The 19086-nt window shown below is 48.3% G+C and overlaps 11 protein-coding genes across 11 annotated transcripts; 4 read left to right on the top strand and 7 right to left on the bottom strand.

Annotated features, from left to right (window-relative positions):
• Positions 1–165: 165 nt before the first annotated feature.
• Positions 166–2571, bottom strand: N7479_009782 (pentatricopeptide repeat protein; the record flags this gene model as incomplete). Its single annotated transcript, XM_057257475.1, has 1 exon — positions 166–2571. The coding sequence occupies one exon, from the start codon at positions 2569–2571 to the stop codon at positions 166–168; it is 2406 nt and encodes an 801-aa protein (XP_057104933.1).
• Positions 2572–2867: 296 nt separating this feature from the next.
• Positions 2868–3470, top strand: N7479_009781 (CCDC12/cwf18 family protein; the record flags this gene model as incomplete). The annotated part of the gene is made up of 1 exon (XM_057257474.1): positions 2868–3470. The coding sequence occupies one exon, from the start codon at positions 2868–2870 to the stop codon at positions 3468–3470; it is 603 nt and encodes a 200-aa protein (XP_057104932.1).
• A 403-nt stretch (positions 3471–3873) lies between these two features.
• On the bottom strand, positions 3874–5005 carry N7479_009780 (zinc finger CCHC-type containing 10; the record flags this gene model as incomplete). Its single annotated transcript, XM_057257473.1, is given in 4 exon segments — positions 3874–4516; positions 4584–4742; positions 4768–4938; positions 4953–5005. The coding sequence occupies 4 exon segments, from the start codon at positions 5003–5005 to the stop codon at positions 3874–3876; spliced, it is 1026 nt and encodes a 341-aa protein (XP_057104931.1).
• A 622-nt stretch (positions 5006–5627) lies between these two features.
• Positions 5628–8199, top strand: N7479_009779 (putative R3H domain protein; the record flags this gene model as incomplete). The annotated part of the gene is made up of 2 exons (XM_057257472.1): positions 5628–5678; positions 5734–8199. The coding sequence occupies 2 exons, from the start codon at positions 5628–5630 to the stop codon at positions 8197–8199; spliced, it is 2517 nt and encodes an 838-aa protein (XP_057104930.1).
• Positions 8200–10130: 1931 nt separating this feature from the next.
• On the bottom strand, positions 10131–11120 carry N7479_009778 (uncharacterized protein; the record flags this gene model as incomplete). Its single annotated transcript, XM_057257471.1, has 2 exons — positions 10131–10741; positions 10808–11120. 2 exons carry the CDS (start codon positions 11118–11120, stop codon positions 10131–10133), a joined length of 924 nt encoding a protein of 307 aa, XP_057104929.1.
• A 152-nt stretch (positions 11121–11272) lies between these two features.
• Positions 11273–11587, bottom strand: N7479_009777 (uncharacterized protein; the record flags this gene model as incomplete). Its single annotated transcript, XM_057257470.1, has 2 exons — positions 11273–11471; positions 11520–11587. The coding sequence occupies 2 exons, from the start codon at positions 11585–11587 to the stop codon at positions 11273–11275; spliced, it is 267 nt and encodes an 88-aa protein (XP_057104928.1).
• A 1225-nt stretch (positions 11588–12812) lies between these two features.
• On the bottom strand, positions 12813–13268 carry N7479_009776 (uncharacterized protein; the record flags this gene model as incomplete). Its single annotated transcript, XM_057257469.1, has 1 exon — positions 12813–13268. The coding sequence occupies one exon, from the start codon at positions 13266–13268 to the stop codon at positions 12813–12815; it is 456 nt and encodes a 151-aa protein (XP_057104927.1).
• A 1284-nt stretch (positions 13269–14552) lies between these two features.
• Positions 14553–15371, bottom strand: N7479_009775 (mitochondrial 54S ribosomal protein bL17m; the record flags this gene model as incomplete). Its single annotated transcript, XM_057257468.1, has 2 exons — positions 14553–14981; positions 15156–15371. 2 exons carry the CDS (start codon positions 15369–15371, stop codon positions 14553–14555), a joined length of 645 nt encoding a protein of 214 aa, XP_057104926.1.
• A 365-nt stretch (positions 15372–15736) lies between these two features.
• On the top strand, positions 15737–16177 carry N7479_009774 (MICOS complex subunit Mic12 family protein; the record flags this gene model as incomplete). The annotated part of the gene is made up of 2 exons (XM_057257467.1): positions 15737–15757; positions 15821–16177. 2 exons carry the CDS (start codon positions 15737–15739, stop codon positions 16175–16177), a joined length of 378 nt encoding a protein of 125 aa, XP_057104925.1.
• Positions 16178–16512: 335 nt separating this feature from the next.
• On the bottom strand, positions 16513–17310 carry N7479_009773 (DUF5315 domain-containing protein; the record flags this gene model as incomplete). The annotated part of the gene is made up of 1 exon (XM_057257466.1): positions 16513–17310. One exon carries the CDS (start codon positions 17308–17310, stop codon positions 16513–16515), a length of 798 nt encoding a protein of 265 aa, XP_057104924.1.
• Positions 17311–17809: 499 nt separating this feature from the next.
• rps23 (40S ribosomal protein uS12) lies at positions 17810–18376 on the top strand (the record flags this gene model as incomplete). The annotated part of the gene is made up of 2 exons (XM_057257465.1): positions 17810–18068; positions 18198–18376. The coding sequence occupies 2 exons, from the start codon at positions 17810–17812 to the stop codon at positions 18374–18376; spliced, it is 438 nt and encodes a 145-aa protein (XP_057104923.1).
• Between the last annotated feature and the right edge of the window lie 710 nt (positions 18377–19086).

Here is a 19086-nt window from a genome sequence, read left to right as displayed (position 1 = left end):
CTTAAAACGAACAACAAGTTCATAATGATGCAATGTATAGTACATGATATCCAAATTTACAAAAAAAAAGTTCAAAGCCACGTCTTCCAACACCAATGCGTCCAAAATGCTTCCAGGTTGCTTGGCCATAAAAGGCAACAATAAAAGAGAAAAGGGTATCCTATCTTACATCTTAGGCTTCAGCTTTGACTCCAACTTCTCCAAGCCACTGTCAATGAGGTCATCGCGCTTCTTCTGATCACTGTGCACATCAGACGCGGGCTCGAGGGTGAGAAGCTTATGGGTTACATCCGAACGAAGGCCTTCATCCATCTCCTCGATCGCCACCCAGAGGCGTTCAGGGTCGCGGAGATAACGCAAACTCTTCATCGTGTAATGGTCAATGGCAAAACCTTCCTTTTCCATCCTCGTGATTGCATTAGCGGTTTCGGGGATGTCCTGTGCATTCGCGAACCCGTTGATGATGGTGTTCCAAGTCACCTGATTGTACTCCACGTCGTGCTTAGCCATCATCTCCTTGACTTTTTCAGCTGCATCGGGCTGGCGATTGTAATTGAAGGCACTGAGGAGGATGGTCCAAGTGCGAGGTGTGGGCGAGATGTGTTTGAGAGGCTTGCCAGTGGTAGTCTCTTTTGGCATGGCAGATGTGTCAAGCATGTCTTCGACCAGACGTATGCTTGACCGCAGTCCACGACTGCTCTTGCGGAAGGCGATGAGGAATTCATTATAGACATGGTCGGTTTCGATCAAGGGGGCAATAGATGGGTGGCCCTGCTGCACAAGCTCGCGGAATCGGTCATACATGTGATGCACTTGTGAGATCCGATTCCTGCAGCGGAAGAACGTTGCGATCATGAGGAACAGGGCTACCGGAGAAGGCGGGATTTTGACTTCGAGTCCTTCATTTGGTGGCGGTGTATATTGGGGAGGGAGTAAAAGGAGTTCTTTGAGCGGTGTGATGTCGTGAATTTTGTTATACATGTCGAGCATAGAGTAGAAAACTCCCGAGGGATCGCTCTCCGGGTCAATATGCTTGGCGGTGAAAGTAAAATGGGCGTGGAAAATTTTGCTGAAAATGTATGGGTTGTTGCGTAGTTCCTCTTGCATCTCGACTTCTCGCACCAGCTCGTCCACACGACCGCGGTCGCCTCGGGATACCGCATCAGTGAGGAGAGTCAAGTATGTATAAGAATCGAATTCGTGATGGTGATTCTTCATGAACTGAAGCATGTCTGATCCTAATTGAGGATCACCGGTTTTGTAAGCATTGGCGAGCACCAGATTCATCATATCCCGGTCTGGCTGGACACCCATCTTGAGAAGTCGTGGAAGAATCCGGAAGTTGCGCCCTCCAGCGGTATCTTCCACAGTGTCCAGGGTCAGGAGCTTGCAACAGTGTCGTAGGACTCCTTCAGAGTCCATGGAAAACTCAGGGTCATTGATTTTGGGAATGAATTCGAGAGCTCTGAGGGCATATTCGACGTCATTCAGCTGTGTGAATCGGTACATGTAGCAAAGTGCTGTTTGGGCTTCCATCGTAATGCCTCGCTCGTTCATCAAACGGAAACTCTCGTAGACACCTAAAAAGCCTGCTCGGCGAATATAGAACCGTATACCCCTTTGTGGTGGCGAGATAATTGGCCAGTCCTTCGGATCTAGGGAAGTTGCAACAACCGATTCGAATGTGTGAGCACCCTTTTGCCAATCCCGGAGCTCTTCATAGTGGAATCTCTCCAGGTACGCCAAGCAATCGACAACCATAGTCAGATCCGGCTTATCTCGCGGCTCAGTTGTGACGAGTAAAAACTCCAAGGCCATTGCCGGGTTATTTTGCAGCAGCCAAATAGCCAGCCGTTGCCAGGCCCAGGCCCTGGTAGAACGGTTCATTGCCAGCCATGCCTCTCGGAACTTGCCTTGACAGTCGTCAAGAAGCACAGCTAGCAGTTGCTCACCATCTTCTCTCAGTTTTGGCAATGCAGACTTGTGCAAGACCTCACGGCCATATGTCTTGGCCTTGTGAATTGCTCCGTATGCCTCTTTCCACTGGCGGAGTCCCAGCTCACGCGTATAAAGAGAATTCATTCGCATCGCAAGCGCCAGATATAAACCCCGATCGGTCAAGTGTCTACCCTTGTTCAAGATTTCGCGGTTGACCCTCTCGGCCGCCATGGCTACAAGTTTGGGATCAGCACGTCGTACATAGGCGACCTTCTTCATTTTATCATTTGTTATAATCGGTGTCTGCAATGACCTTCGTGGTGGAGCTGAGAGTTTTGACTGGTCATCATCGCCCATGCCATGCCGATTTGTTGCGACCTGATCTAATTGTTCACTTGTCGGCGGATGTGAACTGTTGGTTGAATCGCGGTTGTGTTGATATGATATGGGGTCAGGAGCATCATGTATCATGCCGGGTTCTAAGATCGCTAGAGCATTGTATGTGGAGAGGCGCACTTTATGACCGACATTCACCGTCCCCGACTCCCGATACCATCGGCCTGGGCTCCGACATTGTTGTGAGAGTAACCCGTTGAGACGGGACCGAACGAGTTGGTGTGGACACGATGACATTCAGGAACTTGCATTCGCAGACATTTGCGGGAAATATACCAAAACGAAGAAGACAGGTCGAGTATGGCGCGTTGAGAGAGGAATCAAACTTCAATGGCGGACAGAAAGTTGAATTCCGCCCGATTTTGCCGTGGCTAGTGTGTGGCGCACCACTCTACTTTTATCGCTCCATCGTCCTTCAACTTCCAAGCAGCGGAGGGGCTTGGGATTTTCTTCCGGTCACTTCAGTCACTTTACTTTCCAGTCCTCAAGCCAAGTTATCCTCTACACCGTCAGCTTAATCATCACTCGAAAGCATGTCGTCAAACCATGCCAGTCTCGATGCGGCATCCACCGACCGCAAAGCCCGGCTCGCCAAGCTCGCAGCTCTGAAGCGCAAGCAACCTGAACAAGAGACAAACGAGGCCCGCGCAGAAGATCAGGAGCTTCCCGATGCAGATGCCACGCCAGATGTGACCACAAAATACCTGTCCGGCCGCAACTACGACCCCGAGACCCGCGGGCCTAAATTGGGCTTCGAGAAAGGCCCGCAGGAGGGTCAGATAACAGTGGAAGCACAGGCGGCTGAAATTGCAAAAGCCACAGCGGAACAAGCCAAGCAGGACGCGGGTGCTGACGAACCCATTGATCTATTCAAACTACAACCTAAGAAACCCAACTGGGACTTGAAGCGCGATCTGAATGAAAAGCTCAAAACTCTCGATGTACGGACCGACAATGCAATTGCCCGGCTCTTGCGACAGCGAGTAGAGGAGACAAAGCGTGTTGCAAAGGCACGTGGAGCTAAGTCTAACGGAGACGATCAGGGAGAGGAAGTGGGCATGGAGGGGGAGACGCTTGTTGAGGGCATCCATATGCGCGAACGAGAGGAAGAGAAGAGCGACGAAGAAACGATTTGAACGTGATACCCTTTGTTGCAGACGAGCGTTGTCTGGGTCTTCTGTCTCCACCTGTAACTGTTTATATTCTGTCCATTTAACTTATTTCTTTTTTGTTGTGTTGGTTGAGGCATTCAATGATGCCATGGGCATATTGCGCACAAAAATGAGGCGTTGGGAGGTTTACAATTTAGGATTCTCAATAAGCATGTCTCTCCTAGTTTCGTTAAGAAATCATTATTGAATTTTTTTATATTTTTTTTTGCGTTCCGCTGTCGAGTGACAGGTATTTTCAAACTCCACGACGGAGATGCTAATGATACATTTGGTAATATGCCGATGAAACATGAATTGCCGCCGTGTCCCTATCACCATATTACGCCGTAAAAAGTCCCAATGCTGCAGAGCAGTTTTCCAATTCAATTTACCGTCCGTTATTCATGGCTTGAGTCAAAGCAAGACGCTTACTGAAAGGACTCAAGCTTCGTTCCCGAGGAGGCTGGTTCTTCTGAGGTATGGGATCAGGCCTAGACCGTCCAGGTTGAGACTGGCGTGGTGGGCTTGCTCGATCACGGTATGAACGGTCCCGGGGAATATCCTGGGTCGTAGCACGTGATTCTTTCACTCGATCATTATCTGCACTCTTGCTTCGGCGATCCCTTCGCTCGCTATGTCTTCCTGCTCCACGGTGCCGACCTCGTTCTTCGGGACTAGACTCTCGTCTCCGTCGACGAGTGTTTCGGTCGTCGGTTCGCTCTCGAGAGGGTGAGCGGACCTTTGGTCCCGAGTGAACTGAACCAGAAGAACCCTCTGAAGAATCACTGTAGCGTCTCTTTCGGGACTTTGTAGGTGATGTTGATGAATCATCTCGACGACCTCTGTCGGTTGCGCCGTGTTTATTACGGCGGGGAGATGAGGAAACGGATCGATTGGTGGATATTGTTGCCACTGAGAGAGATCTGACCCGTTTTGGAGACTGGGCGTTACGATTTGTCATATCCTCAAGTTCTCTCTTTCGGCCACGCTCTTCGTCCCGTGTAGCAAGTAATTCATCCGCCACGCCCTCTCTTCATACAAGTCAGCGAGTATTCTCCAAAAAAATGTACAGAAAGACAATTAAGTATGTGAACTTACTTCCGCAGCAGCTCATTTGGATTATCGCTGGAAAGCTTAGGCATCAATTCTGGGTGAAGTAGCTGCTGAGTCCTTGAAGGTCGCGGGACGTATGGGCGCTCTTGCGCGGATGCCTTGCAATCAAAGCTATAGTGTCGTGGATCGGAGTTAGTCAAACATCTGGAGAGCATATAAAAGAAGGTACATATCTCGTCCGAGGCATTTTTGGCACAGTGTAGTCGCGGTGGCTTTGTTGGAGTTAGAGCCTCCGAGCTTCGGGGCGTTTCGATATCGGTTCATTGAAGCTCGTAATGTGGTAGGTGTAGAATCCGATATTGGCGGGTACTTGAAGCCCAGAATATGGGTATTAACACGCCTAATATCAAAAACACATGCAAAATCCGACGTAAAGCAGATCGGCGCAAGTTAGCGGCTGTTAACATTTGAAGTCCAAGGGAAATTGTAGGCGCGCGCCAAGGGCGGTCGGGCGCGGCATAATTCCCACGAATCTTCAGGCAATCAAGAAGTCAGAATTCGGATTTCCAACGCTCCTTCTCGATCTCGGAGTTCATTGTCAACATTCACGTCATCCATCTCCGACGGATGATCTAGAGTTGATCAGCTCTTCAAATACCGACCGGATCTGGAGAATCCCCTCAACACTCAGTACGAGGTCTTTATCTCCCTGACGATGAGCCAGCTTTAATATCATGTAAGGCACTGTTGCCTGATCTGCCTAGATCTCTTGCTTCAATGAAGTGGATATTTCTCTTCGTTGAAACCTATGGATCTCCTTATGTTCTACCATGCACGGTGCTAATGCGCATTTTTCACAGCTTCCTCCATGGCGATTGCCCTACCCCAGAGATATGTCTTTCGTTTTGGGCTTGTGTGAAACGAAATTACGCAGCGACTTTACTTTCTATCAAACAAGCTTCGACCTTCTTCACATTTGCAAATCCGAAGCGTGCTGAGCGCAGCTGCTGCTTGACTTGATCTCGGATTTTCTTTTTTTTTTTTTGTGAATTTTAAACAGTTTCAGCGACCATCCCGCGGAGTGTTGTCATGGCATCAAAAAGTCCCCCAGGTGGAGACGGCCCTCTCTCCTTTGCAAAGGTAAGCTAAGAGTTTGCTCCACTGCCTCTTGGCTCATCGCTAATTTCGTGACAAGATTGCCGCTATGCCCGCACCCCTCAACCCACATTCCTCGGTATCTGATGAAAACGAAATATGCCAGCCAGCAGAACAATCATCTTTCTCAGAAGAAAATAGCTCCGGTGCAGCTTTGCCCAGCCAGCATACTCTCGATAAAACGCCAGAGGCTAGTTCCATTGATCTAGCTGTTGATGATCTAGGGAGAGGTGTGCAAGATATTGGCCTCACTTTGAAGAAACACAGTGATGGTTCAAGCTCTTTCATTGGTGGCCAAGAAACTGGCTTGCTTAAGCGGGAGAATTCTTTTGAAGATGATCGCACTCACCTTTCTACCTCATCCACAAAAATGACTAACTTCGATTCCAAGAGCCTTGCCTCGGTAACGACATTTGCAATGGATGAAAAGGATTCTGTCCGTCCCGATGACAGTGCTAGTGTCCAAGCCATTGACGAAGATGAGTCGCTTTCTGGACTCGCTTCTGGGGCTCCAAACTCAGTGGCAGGTTCCGAAGCTGACAGCCGCGCGTTTCGGGATCATTATCGAGATGGTATTCCTACACGCCCACGCGGGATTTTGCCCGTGCCTCCTCTCTTTGACGGCACCCAGCCGGTGAATGGTACAATTCCTCCGGATTCAGTTGCGAATAATTTTGTGATTCCAGCCAATCCCGATGGCATTGAAGATGGTCAGATCTTACATGGGTTCCCCCTAGAGCCGGATGAAAAACTCCTAGAGGCAATGAAGTCACCGAAAGATCGTCTCCTGATCCTGCAACTGGAGGAAAAGATTCGGTACTTTATCAAGGACTGCAATGAGCAATCCCTGGAGTTGCCCCCCTCGAACGCCTTTGGGCGACTTCTTGCACACAAGCTGGGGGATTACTATCACTTAACACATTTTGTCGACAACAATGTGACATCTGTGAGGCTTCATCGAACACCTTTCTGTCGGCTACCCACTCCTTTGTCTGCTGTGCATGCTGCTTGCAATAGCACTCCACCTCCAGCTGTTCCAGCAATGAAAATCATGCGCCGAAACGATGGAGGGCAATTCGAAGGAAGTATTGGAGGTTCGTCGAACCCTTCAAAGGCCAATTCGGAAGATGGCGAAGATGGAGAACGTCACGGATCTTCGTCCGGTGCTACACCCGCTAAAGATCGAATTGCTTTGACGAGGGAAGAGCGGGAGGCAAAATATCATGAAGTACGTGAGCGGATCTTCCGTGATTTCCCCGACAGTGCCAAATCGGACCCGGCCAGTGGTGACTCGAATACCGACATGTCACGCTCCAGCTCGACGAATGGCCGCAAGAAGAACCAGAGGCAGCGAACTCCTCATGACGATAGCTTTGAGGTTCGCTCACAATTCAACGCGTACTACCGAGGGATGCAATATGGAAATGGTGCTGCTCAGTACAATGCCCCTGTAAATGACAACTCGTACCCAAGCCAAGTACCCTATTTGGTCGGACCTGGCGTGCCACCACCCTCTGGCGGATACATGCCATCTGGCCAGAATGGTGCCATTTACCCTGGCCAGCTGAACATGAATATGAATGGTGTCTCCCAGTATCCAGTGGCAATGTCGCCCCAGATGGCCTCCAATGGCTCGTGGCAAGGAGGAAATATGCCGCAGCAATCCCCATATTCTGGGTATGCTTCGATGAACCAGCAGGGGATGATGAACCAGCCGTCTTCAAACGCGTCCTCGCCTGCAATGAACAACTATGCTGTGCCCAATGTGACACCGTACCAACAAGCCCCTAGTTGGAGCTCTCCTCCTTTCCCCGCAAATTTCCAGCAGTCCCCGCACCAGCGAAATGGACCGCCTGTTCACTGGCCCAACTACCCTCAGCAGCCAATCGCTTCCAATATGCCACCCAACATGGGTTCCAACATAGCGCCTAACATGAACTCTAATATGGGCCCCAACATGGGTCCTACTATGGGCTCCAATATGCCTTCCAACATGGGCGCTTACCCCTATGCTCAATACCCCGGGCAACACATGAATGTCGGCCTCCAAAATTCTGCTGGATCTCACGCAGCAATGCAAGCAGGATATGCCAGGTCGCATTTCAACCCGCAGACACGCTCATTCGTCCCCGGCGGTGCTCCTCTCGGGCGTCACCAGAACAAAGGCCAGCACGTAATGCAGCCGTATGGTACCATGCAGCCTAGTGTCCAGCCACAATGGAACGGGTATCCAGAACCTGTCCCTAACCGGACCATAGATCAAACCCCGGCTATGATCCCCAACCGAGTGCCCACCGGCCCTCGAGACTCGATCGCAAAATGGGGCACACCGGCTCATCTTCCTCCCAAACCACCACCATCTGAAGTCCCCTCAGACTTTGACCTAAAAAACCGACCCCCTCCGGCCTCGGTCCCAGCACCAACATACAACAACAATGGAATTGCTGCCGTTAGCAATGGACCACTTGTGGTCTCGGGAGGCACAACTGTCTCCAAATCGAACTAAAACTATATGGTTCGGTCGCATTTCTACTACTATTTGTGTTGCATATGTTTGTGATGTGATCCTTGGGCCTTTGAAAGTCGTGGAGATATGACCCGTTGTCCTGTAGGATATGGGATAGATTCATCTGTTCACATACGGGCACCTATGTTCCAAGGTCTACATCTACAACAGTACAATGCATAGCAGTCCGGGTTCTTGTGTGTGTACCTCGTCGCTCTTAGCTAGTCATGAACTTGCATCTTCAACTGAAGTTATTTTGCTTGCCTACTTGGTCACTCGTTTGTCATAGGCTCCATCCAGACAGTAATTTGAACGGGTAACTAGATTTGTAGTGTTAGATGAAAACAAAAGCAACGTCTTTGGCGTGATCGTCCCGCTTATACAAGGTCTAGTTAGTGTCGAAATATTTGATCAAAACATCAAGTCCCCAATATCTAATTCGAACAGCTCAGCCTTGTCAAGGTATCCGCCCAAAAAATACACATTAACTTAATTCCTCGTAGCAATCACCGCAGGTACAATGATAATACCCAAAAGAACTGCAACAATAACACCACCGCAAATAAACTATTTCCGATCAGGTCTCTGCTTGCGCCTTGCGCTGCGCGGGAGTACTAGGATCAGCACCCCCAGTCTCATCTGCTTGGTTATGATTAGCATTGACTGCTTCCTTATTTAGTATCCTCAACCCGTCTATCGACTTCGAGTACAGTTCCGGCCATCGACCTGCAATATGCATTCGCCATTATCATGCTCGACCGGGTTTGGTTGAGCTGTGACTTCTTTATAGGTGTCGAATTTAGGTGGTGGGATTCGTATTTTCTTCAGTGGTCGTGTTGGCGATGCCCTGATCTCAGGGGCTGGGTCTTTTTGGATGTTTGGGGTTTCGGGGTTTTTTGCTGTCAGGTTCGATTGCTAGTTTAATAGTCAACTTCGCCAGGTGGAGTGGTGGGTTGGTATTGCATACTTGTGAACATTTGATGGGCTCAGGTTGGTTGGAAGTATCCAAATGTCTCTATAAGTTTCTCATGTTATAAAATCAAGGTGATCCTTTTGAGTTGGAGTGGAGTGAGGCTTGTATGTAGCACTCTGGCCCTCAGTCAGTATCAATATTTGAAGGTTGTCTGGCTAAATAGTTGATCCTCTCTGGCAACATTATGCGTTGATTCTAGCTCTGGTAGACAGAAACTGAGTATCGGAATACTTTCTTTGCAAAATAGACCTATTCGCTGGATCTAACCAAGTCACCCTAGCCTTCAAAATGGACTATCTAGATGCCTGAGACAGCCTTCTCTTGTTCCTCTATCTCTCCATTCTCTGCTCCTCTCTTGTTCTCATCGCTGCTCGGCATCCGCGAAGCCCTGCATTGATGAATAAGCCTCCTCGTGCAAGGCATCTATGCTTTCATATTCTCCACGCCAGTAATTTCGGACGATGAGGCCACAGAAAAGATCATCTGTAGAATGAAACAATTCAGAGTTGGTCAAGGTGAATTGAACCGATTGAAGAAACGATAATTATGAACGGGCCAAGTAGCAATTGAGTAGATAATCCAATTATTTCAATCTTAGCATTCATATCGTCCTCAGATACAGTATCCATTTGAGCCATTGGTGGTAACAAGATAGACTGGCTAAAGCTCGTAGGCTTCGGTTTATCTTTAATAACCAAAATGTTGCTGAGATAGGTATACCACATAAACACCCTGCGAGAGTGCACATGTGATAAAATCTTGGAGAGACAGAGAATCCAATCTAGCTTTAGCTCTGAGTGGGTGCCGAGGTAAGAACCGAGACTATTTTCTTTCGCAAAGACCACCCCAGTCCTATATTCAGAAGGGCACGTGGGGGGGACTATTCCTTCGTTGCTGCCCAGGTATTCGTGAATCTGAATATTATGTCTCAAGAAGTCGTAAAATCCATCAATCTCAATCACGCAATTATTCTCTGCGACATACTGCTTGAGCAGGTCTGGGCCGATACTGACAATTGAAGCCCCCCAAATTTTGGTATGTTACCACTGTATGATAGACCGTCCTCTTCAATGTCTGGCCCCGAATCTGTAAATTTGATGCGCAAGCAGGACGGTGGATGTTCAATAATCTCCAGTTTTCGTGGGAACTCGCAAAGAGACCGGCGGCAGAAGCTTTTGTAGCCACGCTGAGGAACATTAGTTTCCAAGTCTTGGATATAGTGGGGATTCAAGCTATCGTGAGCATCCTTCATTATTCTAATATCCAGATCTGCATCCAGAAGGGCATGGAGGGCCTTGTAGTCAGCGATGATGCAAGTTCCTGCAATGATGGGCTTCATCATCGGTTGACGCCGAAAAAACTCTCTAAGTACCGATTTTTGTGGGATAGATGGATACCAGATAAGACACGACAGCTCTGCTCCGGGAGTATCCAAGGTTACATGCGATAGGCCACTGTTCATGATAAAGCGGGCGTGGATAACAGGCTTGATTCGATCTGACTGAAAAATGGAGGACGTTTGGAGTGAGCACCACTTGGCAAACATGGTTTTGTTATAAATGTCTCGCACTAAACAGTACAACTCTGAGCAGGTTTCCTTGGGTCGTCAGAGCCAAGCGTGTCGATCAAATTTACCGAAGAGCGCGGCAGTTAGGATCAGAAGGTCTTTATTGGGTGTTAGAAGGTCGGCTGGGAGTGGATTGTAAAGCATTGGCAAGATCTCCTCGTCTTTAATCGCAAAAGGCGTCGTCTCGGGGTTGGTATCTTGTTCATCCATACGCTGGTCTTCACTGATGTCGCAATAACACGAGTACCGCCTCCTGTTGAACGCAGATCGAATACTGATATACAACCGAATGTCCGTATCACCGTTAAAATTTCCAGGAATGGGAGTAAAGATCTCTCTAGTATAATTGTTCATGGCATTATACTTAACACCAACTTTCATGGTGGCATGATAGATCGCCACGTGGCCACTCTCGCGTGCTTCTTCGGCAATATGACACTCGGGTAGCGGATCTAACTCGTGAAAAGGATCTGTATAGTCTACAACTGCACATGCACGTCCGACCAGGTATTTCATGAGAGGATATTGTTTAACTATCTCGCGATAGGTTGTCTCTGACGCTGTATCTGGATGCCAGAGACAGGATGGAATTCTTCAGGGCATTCTGGGTTCAAGTGAAGTATTTCATTGTTCATGATATTGCGTGCATTGAGGGCTCCAGTGAGTTCAGGAACCAGCCTACGAAGCTCGGTTGCAAAGCCATGACAATATCGGATACCACGAATTATGCATCTTCTTGTTCTCTTTTTAGCAAGAGCTCGAGGGATGTTCTGGCCTCACAAGGCTTGCACAGGTTCATCGTTGGTCGCCTCTCTGAAGCCAGGATTTGTTTGGCTGAAAGCTTCCATTTTGAGCAGGAGGTATCTGATATATTCAATTAAACAATAAAAGGTCAATGTGTGCGATGTACAGAAGAAAGAGGGAGGCAACCAAGGCAAGAATCCGCGAAATATGGGAGAGAGGTGAGAATGAAATAGAGCAAAGGAGCATATACTCCACGGGTCTCGTCCCATATGTTTATCTCTGACGCCATCCGATAATCTACTACTAAAATGAAGCCAGCGTGGAGACATAAAGTACCATGATTACAATGTTACACCGTAGATAACACATTGATATCTCTCAGAGTCAAGCACTTCACATTCAATTTGGAGTCCAGCATCCTTTCATGCATACCTTGGAGATCTCGTTTTTATACCCACGATGTTAGTCCACTACACATGTTACACACTAAGAGACCAGGGTGTGCCTCACCATTACATTTCGCCAGCCGCAAAGAGCCACTTGAAATAGCCCCGCACGAGCCTAAAATTACTCTTCCCAGGGAACTTCCCATCTGAGTTATGGGAGTTGTGAGTTGCAATGTCTGAGCTGAGCTTTTCCTTTAGTTATGTTTTTGATCATTCCTTCCTTGGCCACATCCTAGGAATCCTGTTGAGACGGCCTTACTGCCTAAGGCAGATAGGGCCTTCACTCCTCATCTGGTCCATTTTGCTTCCTCTCTTTATTAGTTAATAGCTTGATCTAACCCATGGTTTATTTCCTGTCTGCTTTCTCTACAAATGATCTCTTGTTTTGGGGTCGTCTCTTCCTGCCTGTTTAGGAACGAGTGCCTTCCAAAGCTTGGTATACGTTCTTCATGACTCGAGGTACTTTGTGAGTCTGCATATGAGCAGCCCCGCCTCTCTACACTAAAGACATGATAGGTGATTATCGATGAACCCAAACAGCCGTTTTCTCAGTTTTTGCGGCAATGGTCTTGCGACGCCTAGATATCTAGGAATACTCCTAGTAGTTAGGGTTTATTCGTATCATGTGACTTTACAATATAATCTTTTAATTGGTCGAGAAGGTTATAGAAGGGCCGAAGGGGAATTCAGTCAGTGAGTAGAGTACAATTTAAGGAATAACTATAACCAATATGATTTTGATTTTTCAAGTTGCGTATATCTCTGATCAATTTATAAACTATGAGATGAAGAAACAGTACTTGGACCCTCCATATTCACATCGAGTTCTCCACCCTTCAATTTATACATCCAAGTCCCCCCATATATCATCAACCTTATTACATCATGCAATATACGGATTCGCAGGTGGCGTGAACTGTGGACTAGAGTGGCGAGTCCCAAAAATCACAGAAGGAACAATAATAACAACAAGAAGAACAATAGCCCCAAGAATCGAACCAAAGAGAATCCACTCTGGCCGACGAGACCTATGACGCTTTACCGTCCCTGTCACAGACTGTATCTCCGGATCTTGCCTCGCATCTGCCTGGTTTTCGTCTGTGGCTCCTGCTCCGGCCTCGGGCTGCCTGTCTGTGTGTTCTGGGTATTTGTCGTCGGCATATTGAGTGAGTTCCAGGCTGTAGTCTCGGTCATTGACTTCCAGGGTGCAATCCTCATTCATACTGTTCTCGGTGGTTGGACGGGGTGACGTTGCGAATTCTTTGTATGTGTCGGCGCATCGGGGACTTGGAGCATTTTGCCGGAGCGGGTTTTGTGTTTCGAGTGACGATTTCTCCATTTTGAGTAAGTATTCTAGCTATGTTTTCTCTGTTCTAGTGAAGGGTTAGTAAGTAAAACCTGGAAAGTACGGTTGAGGATATCAAGTGGCACATACTTCATATAAGGTTGCGGTGTCGGTAGTAAGGATGGGTATTGAATACTTGACAAGAGAATTGAGCACTCCAGATGTCTATTTTTTTTTTTTTTTTTGACCAGAGAACAGATCCTACTGGGAACTGGGGTATTTATAGATTAGGAAGTTGAGGCTTTGTGTGTCTCCCAGGACCCAGTTACGTAGATAAATAAACAACCCCTTGAGTAGACTAGCTTGGTTAGTAACAGCATGCGCTTTGATCGTATGCTAGAAAGTTTAACTATTGACAGTTCTACATTAAATTTTATTGTCCCTTGATTGCAATTGCCGTGTGCGGGAAGTACTAGTCTGTTACGTCGAGGCTGCAGCTGATACATCAGATCTTGTCAACGACCCCAGGAAATAGGCGTTGAGGGTCTGCAGGGAACTTTCATTGATTTCTGGAGGACTAGGTGATGGATGGCCTTTAAATAGCAGATTCAAGTCAAATTGCTGGAAATATGTTTTCTTCGGGATGAGGAGGCTATGGGGTCTTATATATATATATTTCTGCGATTTCACACTACCATTGATAATATAGTCACAAAACCATGCAAAATACCCTTGTATCAATATCAATGCAATCAAGGCAGTTATTATTTGTGGTGAGCCTTGTATTTGATCTACATTGCAGGTCATGGCGTTCTTGTGAAGGTTATTGAGATATATCAAGGCCTGGATCGTCAGGCATCAATACTCAACAAGATGTCAGGTTCTGAATATCTTATCTACCATGGGCGAGTCTTCGTTGACAACGTGGTTGACCGTGATATGTGCTTAAGCTTCATATCTATATATAAGCGCGAGATGAAGTATTTTACTACGACGTCCCTACATTAAGATGTTAGGACACATACCTTTGCCCAAAACTAGCAAACCACCGAAGAAGTGCGAATAAAGAGGTATCAAAATCTTTTATACAGGGGCTATGTCACAGGCGCGGTTGCAAACGAAGACGGAAATGCCATAAGAAACAGGAAGAAGACAGAACTCCTGGTAAGAAAACAAGTAAAGAACAACAGAGCCAAACCTGGAGGCCACGCGGGATGGTGCCAACATCAAGCAAACCAATCAAAGCCTAGGAGGAAACATCTCCCAGACAGATACCAGAGATCACCCCAAGGCCGAGGATTCCGAAACAGAACCCCCACAATAGAGCTCTCTCAACATCTAATCCCTCGACTCACGCTCGGCCTCCTTCTTAGCGAGCTTATCGTTTTGCTTCTTGGCCATACTGAGCTGGGAAATCGCCCGTTCCAAAACCTCGACGCCATCCTTCCGGAACTGCGTGACCTTCTTCACATTCAACCTCGTGAGCGAGTGCACGAGATCCCGGCCCTGCTCACGCTCACGTGCCACAGTGCGTGCCGTCATGGCGAAACGAATGTCCTTCGGCCCATCGACCAGCTCGAGAATGGCAGAGGGAGCCTTGACCTGAGGTTTAGGCTCTCGGATGGCGTTTTTGGCACCCTTCTTGGCGGAGAAGTACTCGTTCTTTTCGCGGGGTTCTATGCGTAGGACTCGTGTGTAGCCACCTGGTCGGTCTGCGTAGCGCTCACGGAGGGGACCGAAGAGTTTGGGGAGCATTTCGTGTGGTGTCTAGGGGATGTTAGTGTTGCCATTAGGTTGTTGATTTTTTTCCCCCGAGGAATGATGGGTTGAGAAGTGCAGTGATTCATCACGGAATCGGTAAACCCATTGTTTCTCGTGACTAGACTGGTTCCCGCCCTGACTGGAACCGAGATGGGTTTGTTCTCTGGGAATTCAACATACGTAGAAAATCTCCAATGCTCGTCGCCGACTGGCCTCGGTGTTCTTCTTTCCCAGAGTAATCAACTTCTCGGCCAGGCGCTGGGCCTCTTTGGCCTTGGCCCATGTTGTGGTGATTGACTCATGCTCGAAGAGGGAGGTCACCAGGTTTCGGAGCAGGGCCTGTCGATGCGCGGAGTCGCGACTCAAGTGGCGGTATCTGCTTCCACCGCCGGCCATAGTGAGGGCTGTTAAGGGAGATGAGAAGAGGTAGAAAAAGGACGAGATATTAAGAGTAAAGTGGGAATCGCGAGGTCAATGGCCAAACTAAGGTGTTCCTGTAATTGAAGATGAAGGACAGAGGATGTTCGGCCCAGAAGAATTGTCCGGCCAATCGGAGCGCTTCCACCGCCTGTCCGACTTCAGTTTTCCGCGTTCTTGTTCGAGGACATTCAACTTTTGGAATACATTTAAGCTGAGCTCTTTGGTTATCAATAAAAGAACATCTCTATAATCGCAGAGTATTCTTGCCATTTTTCGCATTTTGCACCCATCCCCCCACGAATAAAAGGCAACGCGCCGACTCCCCAACAACCACAACAAATATGGGATTCTTCACGGGTTTTGTACGATTTGCGCTCAAATATATACCAGGAAACAAGGACTAACTTCAATTTGCCCTCGAATAGCTCGGCGGCTTTGCTTTTACCTCATCCGTTCTCTATATTACTATTCAAGTCCACCGCTCAACCCGCATATCACAGCGCAAAGCCATCCACGCGCAAGTTGAGCAAATAGACTGGTTGACCTCCTCTTCCGGCGCCTACGACCGGCGCTTCCTACCAGAAGACATGCCAAGACGGCAGCGCGAAGAGTTGGCAGCACAAAATCAGGCAGAGCCGACTATGAAGGAGATACTTAAGCATAGATGGAATAAGGAAGTGGAGGCCTTAACAAGGAAGGCTTATGAGACGAGATGGGAGGACGTGAGAGATGCTGCTGGGGAAGGCTGGAAGGCTGCTGTACGAGTGGTGAAACGGGAATGAAGGATCATTACTAGGACTAGTATAAGGGTTTGGCTCAAGCGAATCCTTGGATGCATTATCATGTCTGCTTGTTTGGGTTTGGATTTGAGCACCGGAGTTTGGATACCCTTGATTTAGTTATGTCATGATTTACATGTATTAGTAGTATTATTTCCCCAAGGGATATTGTAAATGCGTCCAGCGCACTCCCAGATGGTATAGAAATATCAATACAGTGCTGCAAGACTCGGTGATGACCCGATCAATCCTGGAACATTCGCACTGGTCCGCTGGAAAATCTTAATGAATGCAGCAAACGCAGCGCTGCGGCTGAATCAACTGTAAGACTCAGAGGTTCAACTCGTATGAGTTGTTGACGACGGCGCAGTTGTCGTGGCACTCTCCGAATCACTCCAGATATCCTTGCTTTCCCGTTCAACGGTGCGCATAGCCTGGGCCACCTCTTCCAGTTTAGCAACGACATCCAGAACGCCCTGATTGACCCGATCAAAGTACCGGTCATTAGCCTCACGGCGCTTTCGCGCAAGACGGATGTCTTTCTCGGTCTCCTCATCCAACGTGTGGTGCGACACCTCCCCGCGGCCTGCGCTAGCTTCTGTTGCTGTATCATACTGGTGATTCGACTCTCCAACACCTCCCCGCGTCGAGCTGACTTTTCCACTGGTTTTATCGGCGCCGCTGTGACCAGGATCCACGACTTCATCGTCTGCCTCACTGCGTGCCCAGGCTTGAGCAAGCTTTAATTGTTTCATGCGTAGATCTTCCAATGCTTCAGAGTGCTTTGCACCAAAGACATTCTCGCTTGTCACGGCGCTGAGTTCCACTTCTGACAGAGCGCTCTGCATCTCCTGCCATATGGCGTCGGATCCGTCTACATCATTATTGGAGGGACGGCGCGATATTAAAGGTGATAACAAACTGGATTTTTCCAGTTTTTCACCCCCCGCGCTGCGAGGTGACCGGTTTCGATGCAGTGGTGGAGGTTGGCTGCCAGAGGCAGTTGCTAACGTCGAGGCTGCAGGTGGTACGGATAAGGAGATATTAGAGGCATTGTGTGATGGTGGGCCCTGGAAAAGGGCTGGGGGAGGCAAGCGCTGAGGATTTGGGTTCGTGAGTTTTCGTGACAAATCCATCTTCAACAAATGTTTGAGAGAACAACAGGCATCAGGGCATTCGAATGGGGTTGACCTCGGGATGATACAGCTGATAACCTTATCGTTATCAGCATGCTGATATAATATGAGGTGGGGGCTACGACTGTCCCGTGACTCGCTTAGGGCTAACCGCACAAAGTCACCTGAGGTGCATCCAAAGCGTGTGGTAAGGGAAATCCGGAACTCTTCGACTTTTCGACAATCGACCCTCAGCCCCTTTGGCCGACAACACCCCTCCCAGTCGGTACGTATTCGATATCCTGCTGTTTCCCCTGCATTGTTTGTGCTTTTCCGAAATATTTTATTCGTGGTATTGCGAGATCGATCGCATCCATCTACACGCACAAAAAATCGGTCTTATCCAAACATCGAACACGCATCGAAAACACCCACAAACAGCCAAACCATCGTTGCAGTCGACACGAGGCTAACAATTTTTTTCTCGTTCAGTTGACCGTCGAACACATAATCCGCCAACATGGGTAAAGGACAACCCCGTGGTTTGAACGCCGCCCGCAAGCTCCAGTCGCACCGCAAGGATCAGCGCTGGGCTGATGACCACTTCAAGAAGCGTCTCCTCGGAACTGCCTACAAGTCCTCCCCCTTCGGTGGTGCTTCCCACGCCAAGGGCATCGTTCTTGAGAAGGTCGGTGTTGAGGCCAAGCAGCCCAACTCCGCTATTCGCAAGTGTGTCAAGGTTCAGCTCATCAAGAACGGCAAGAAGGTCGCTGCTTTCGGTGGGTAACCCCGTTCCTTGCTGTTGTTATAAATGTGTTGGATTGGTCTACACGAGTTCGAATCACGACGAGATGGAAACCGCTACACACAACTACCACAAACATATGCTAACTAGCATGCTCTTACAGTCCCCAATGACGGTTGCTTGAACTTCATCGATGAGAACGACGAGGTTCTGCTCGCCGGTTTCGGTCGCAAGGGTAAGGCCAAGGGTGATATTCCCGGTGTCCGTTTCAAGGTCGTCAAGGTCTCCGGTGTCGGTCTCGCCGCTCTGTGGAAGGAGAAGAAGGAGAAGCCCCGCTCTTAAACAACTCGACGCGTTCTGTTCGAAATCAAAAATGCAGCGACCGGGAGCCTTGGAGTGTGGGAACGGTGCCGGACGGAAAGCCCGCCTCATCAGCGCCTTGATTTCATGAGATATTTTCTTTTTGGGGAGTCCCCGGCGGGCTTTCGTCCGGAATGTGGTGGATCCGCTTATTTGCGAATTAAACACGATTGATACAACCTCCAAAAGATTATGGCGCCATGACTTTCTATATCTTTTCCTGGGTTTCTGACCTTCCCTGTATACTGCTACTTGGTTCCTGGATCCTTGCTAGAGTTGTCTCGTGCGGACGCAAAGTAAAGCGTAGGATATGATGTTGGTGTGTACACGGCATTCATGGACATAATATGATCTAAATGAGCGAGCTGTTTGGTACATAAGTCCATTAGATCAATCTCCTATGATAGGGAGTTGATGCCTGGTGAATCCGATCTGTACAAACATCTATCCATCCATCCCATACTTCTAGACCTTCGAGTCTATTTCCTCGTTACGGAACAACCTTAGAAAGGTCATTCACATGTGGAGTTGTTTAATAATTACAATGGCCACTAGTTATATATATATGTATCCCGACTTTGCATCCCTCCCTATGAATATATCAATCTATGCCCTTTGCAAGCCACTAGGAATTCCTTAGTACTAGTTAACCTTGAATAAGCCATGTTATGTAGAATATCTATCGACGTTAC

The sequence above is a fragment of the Penicillium vulpinum genome, assembly GCF_028829585.1.
Source record: "Penicillium vulpinum strain IBT 29486 chromosome Unknown utg000004l_segment0_segment0, whole genome shotgun sequence".
Lineage (NCBI taxonomy): Eukaryota > Fungi > Ascomycota > Eurotiomycetes > Eurotiales > Aspergillaceae > Penicillium > Penicillium vulpinum.
Note: the sequence above shows the minus strand (reverse complement) of the source record. Positions and strands in the feature narration are given on the sequence as shown.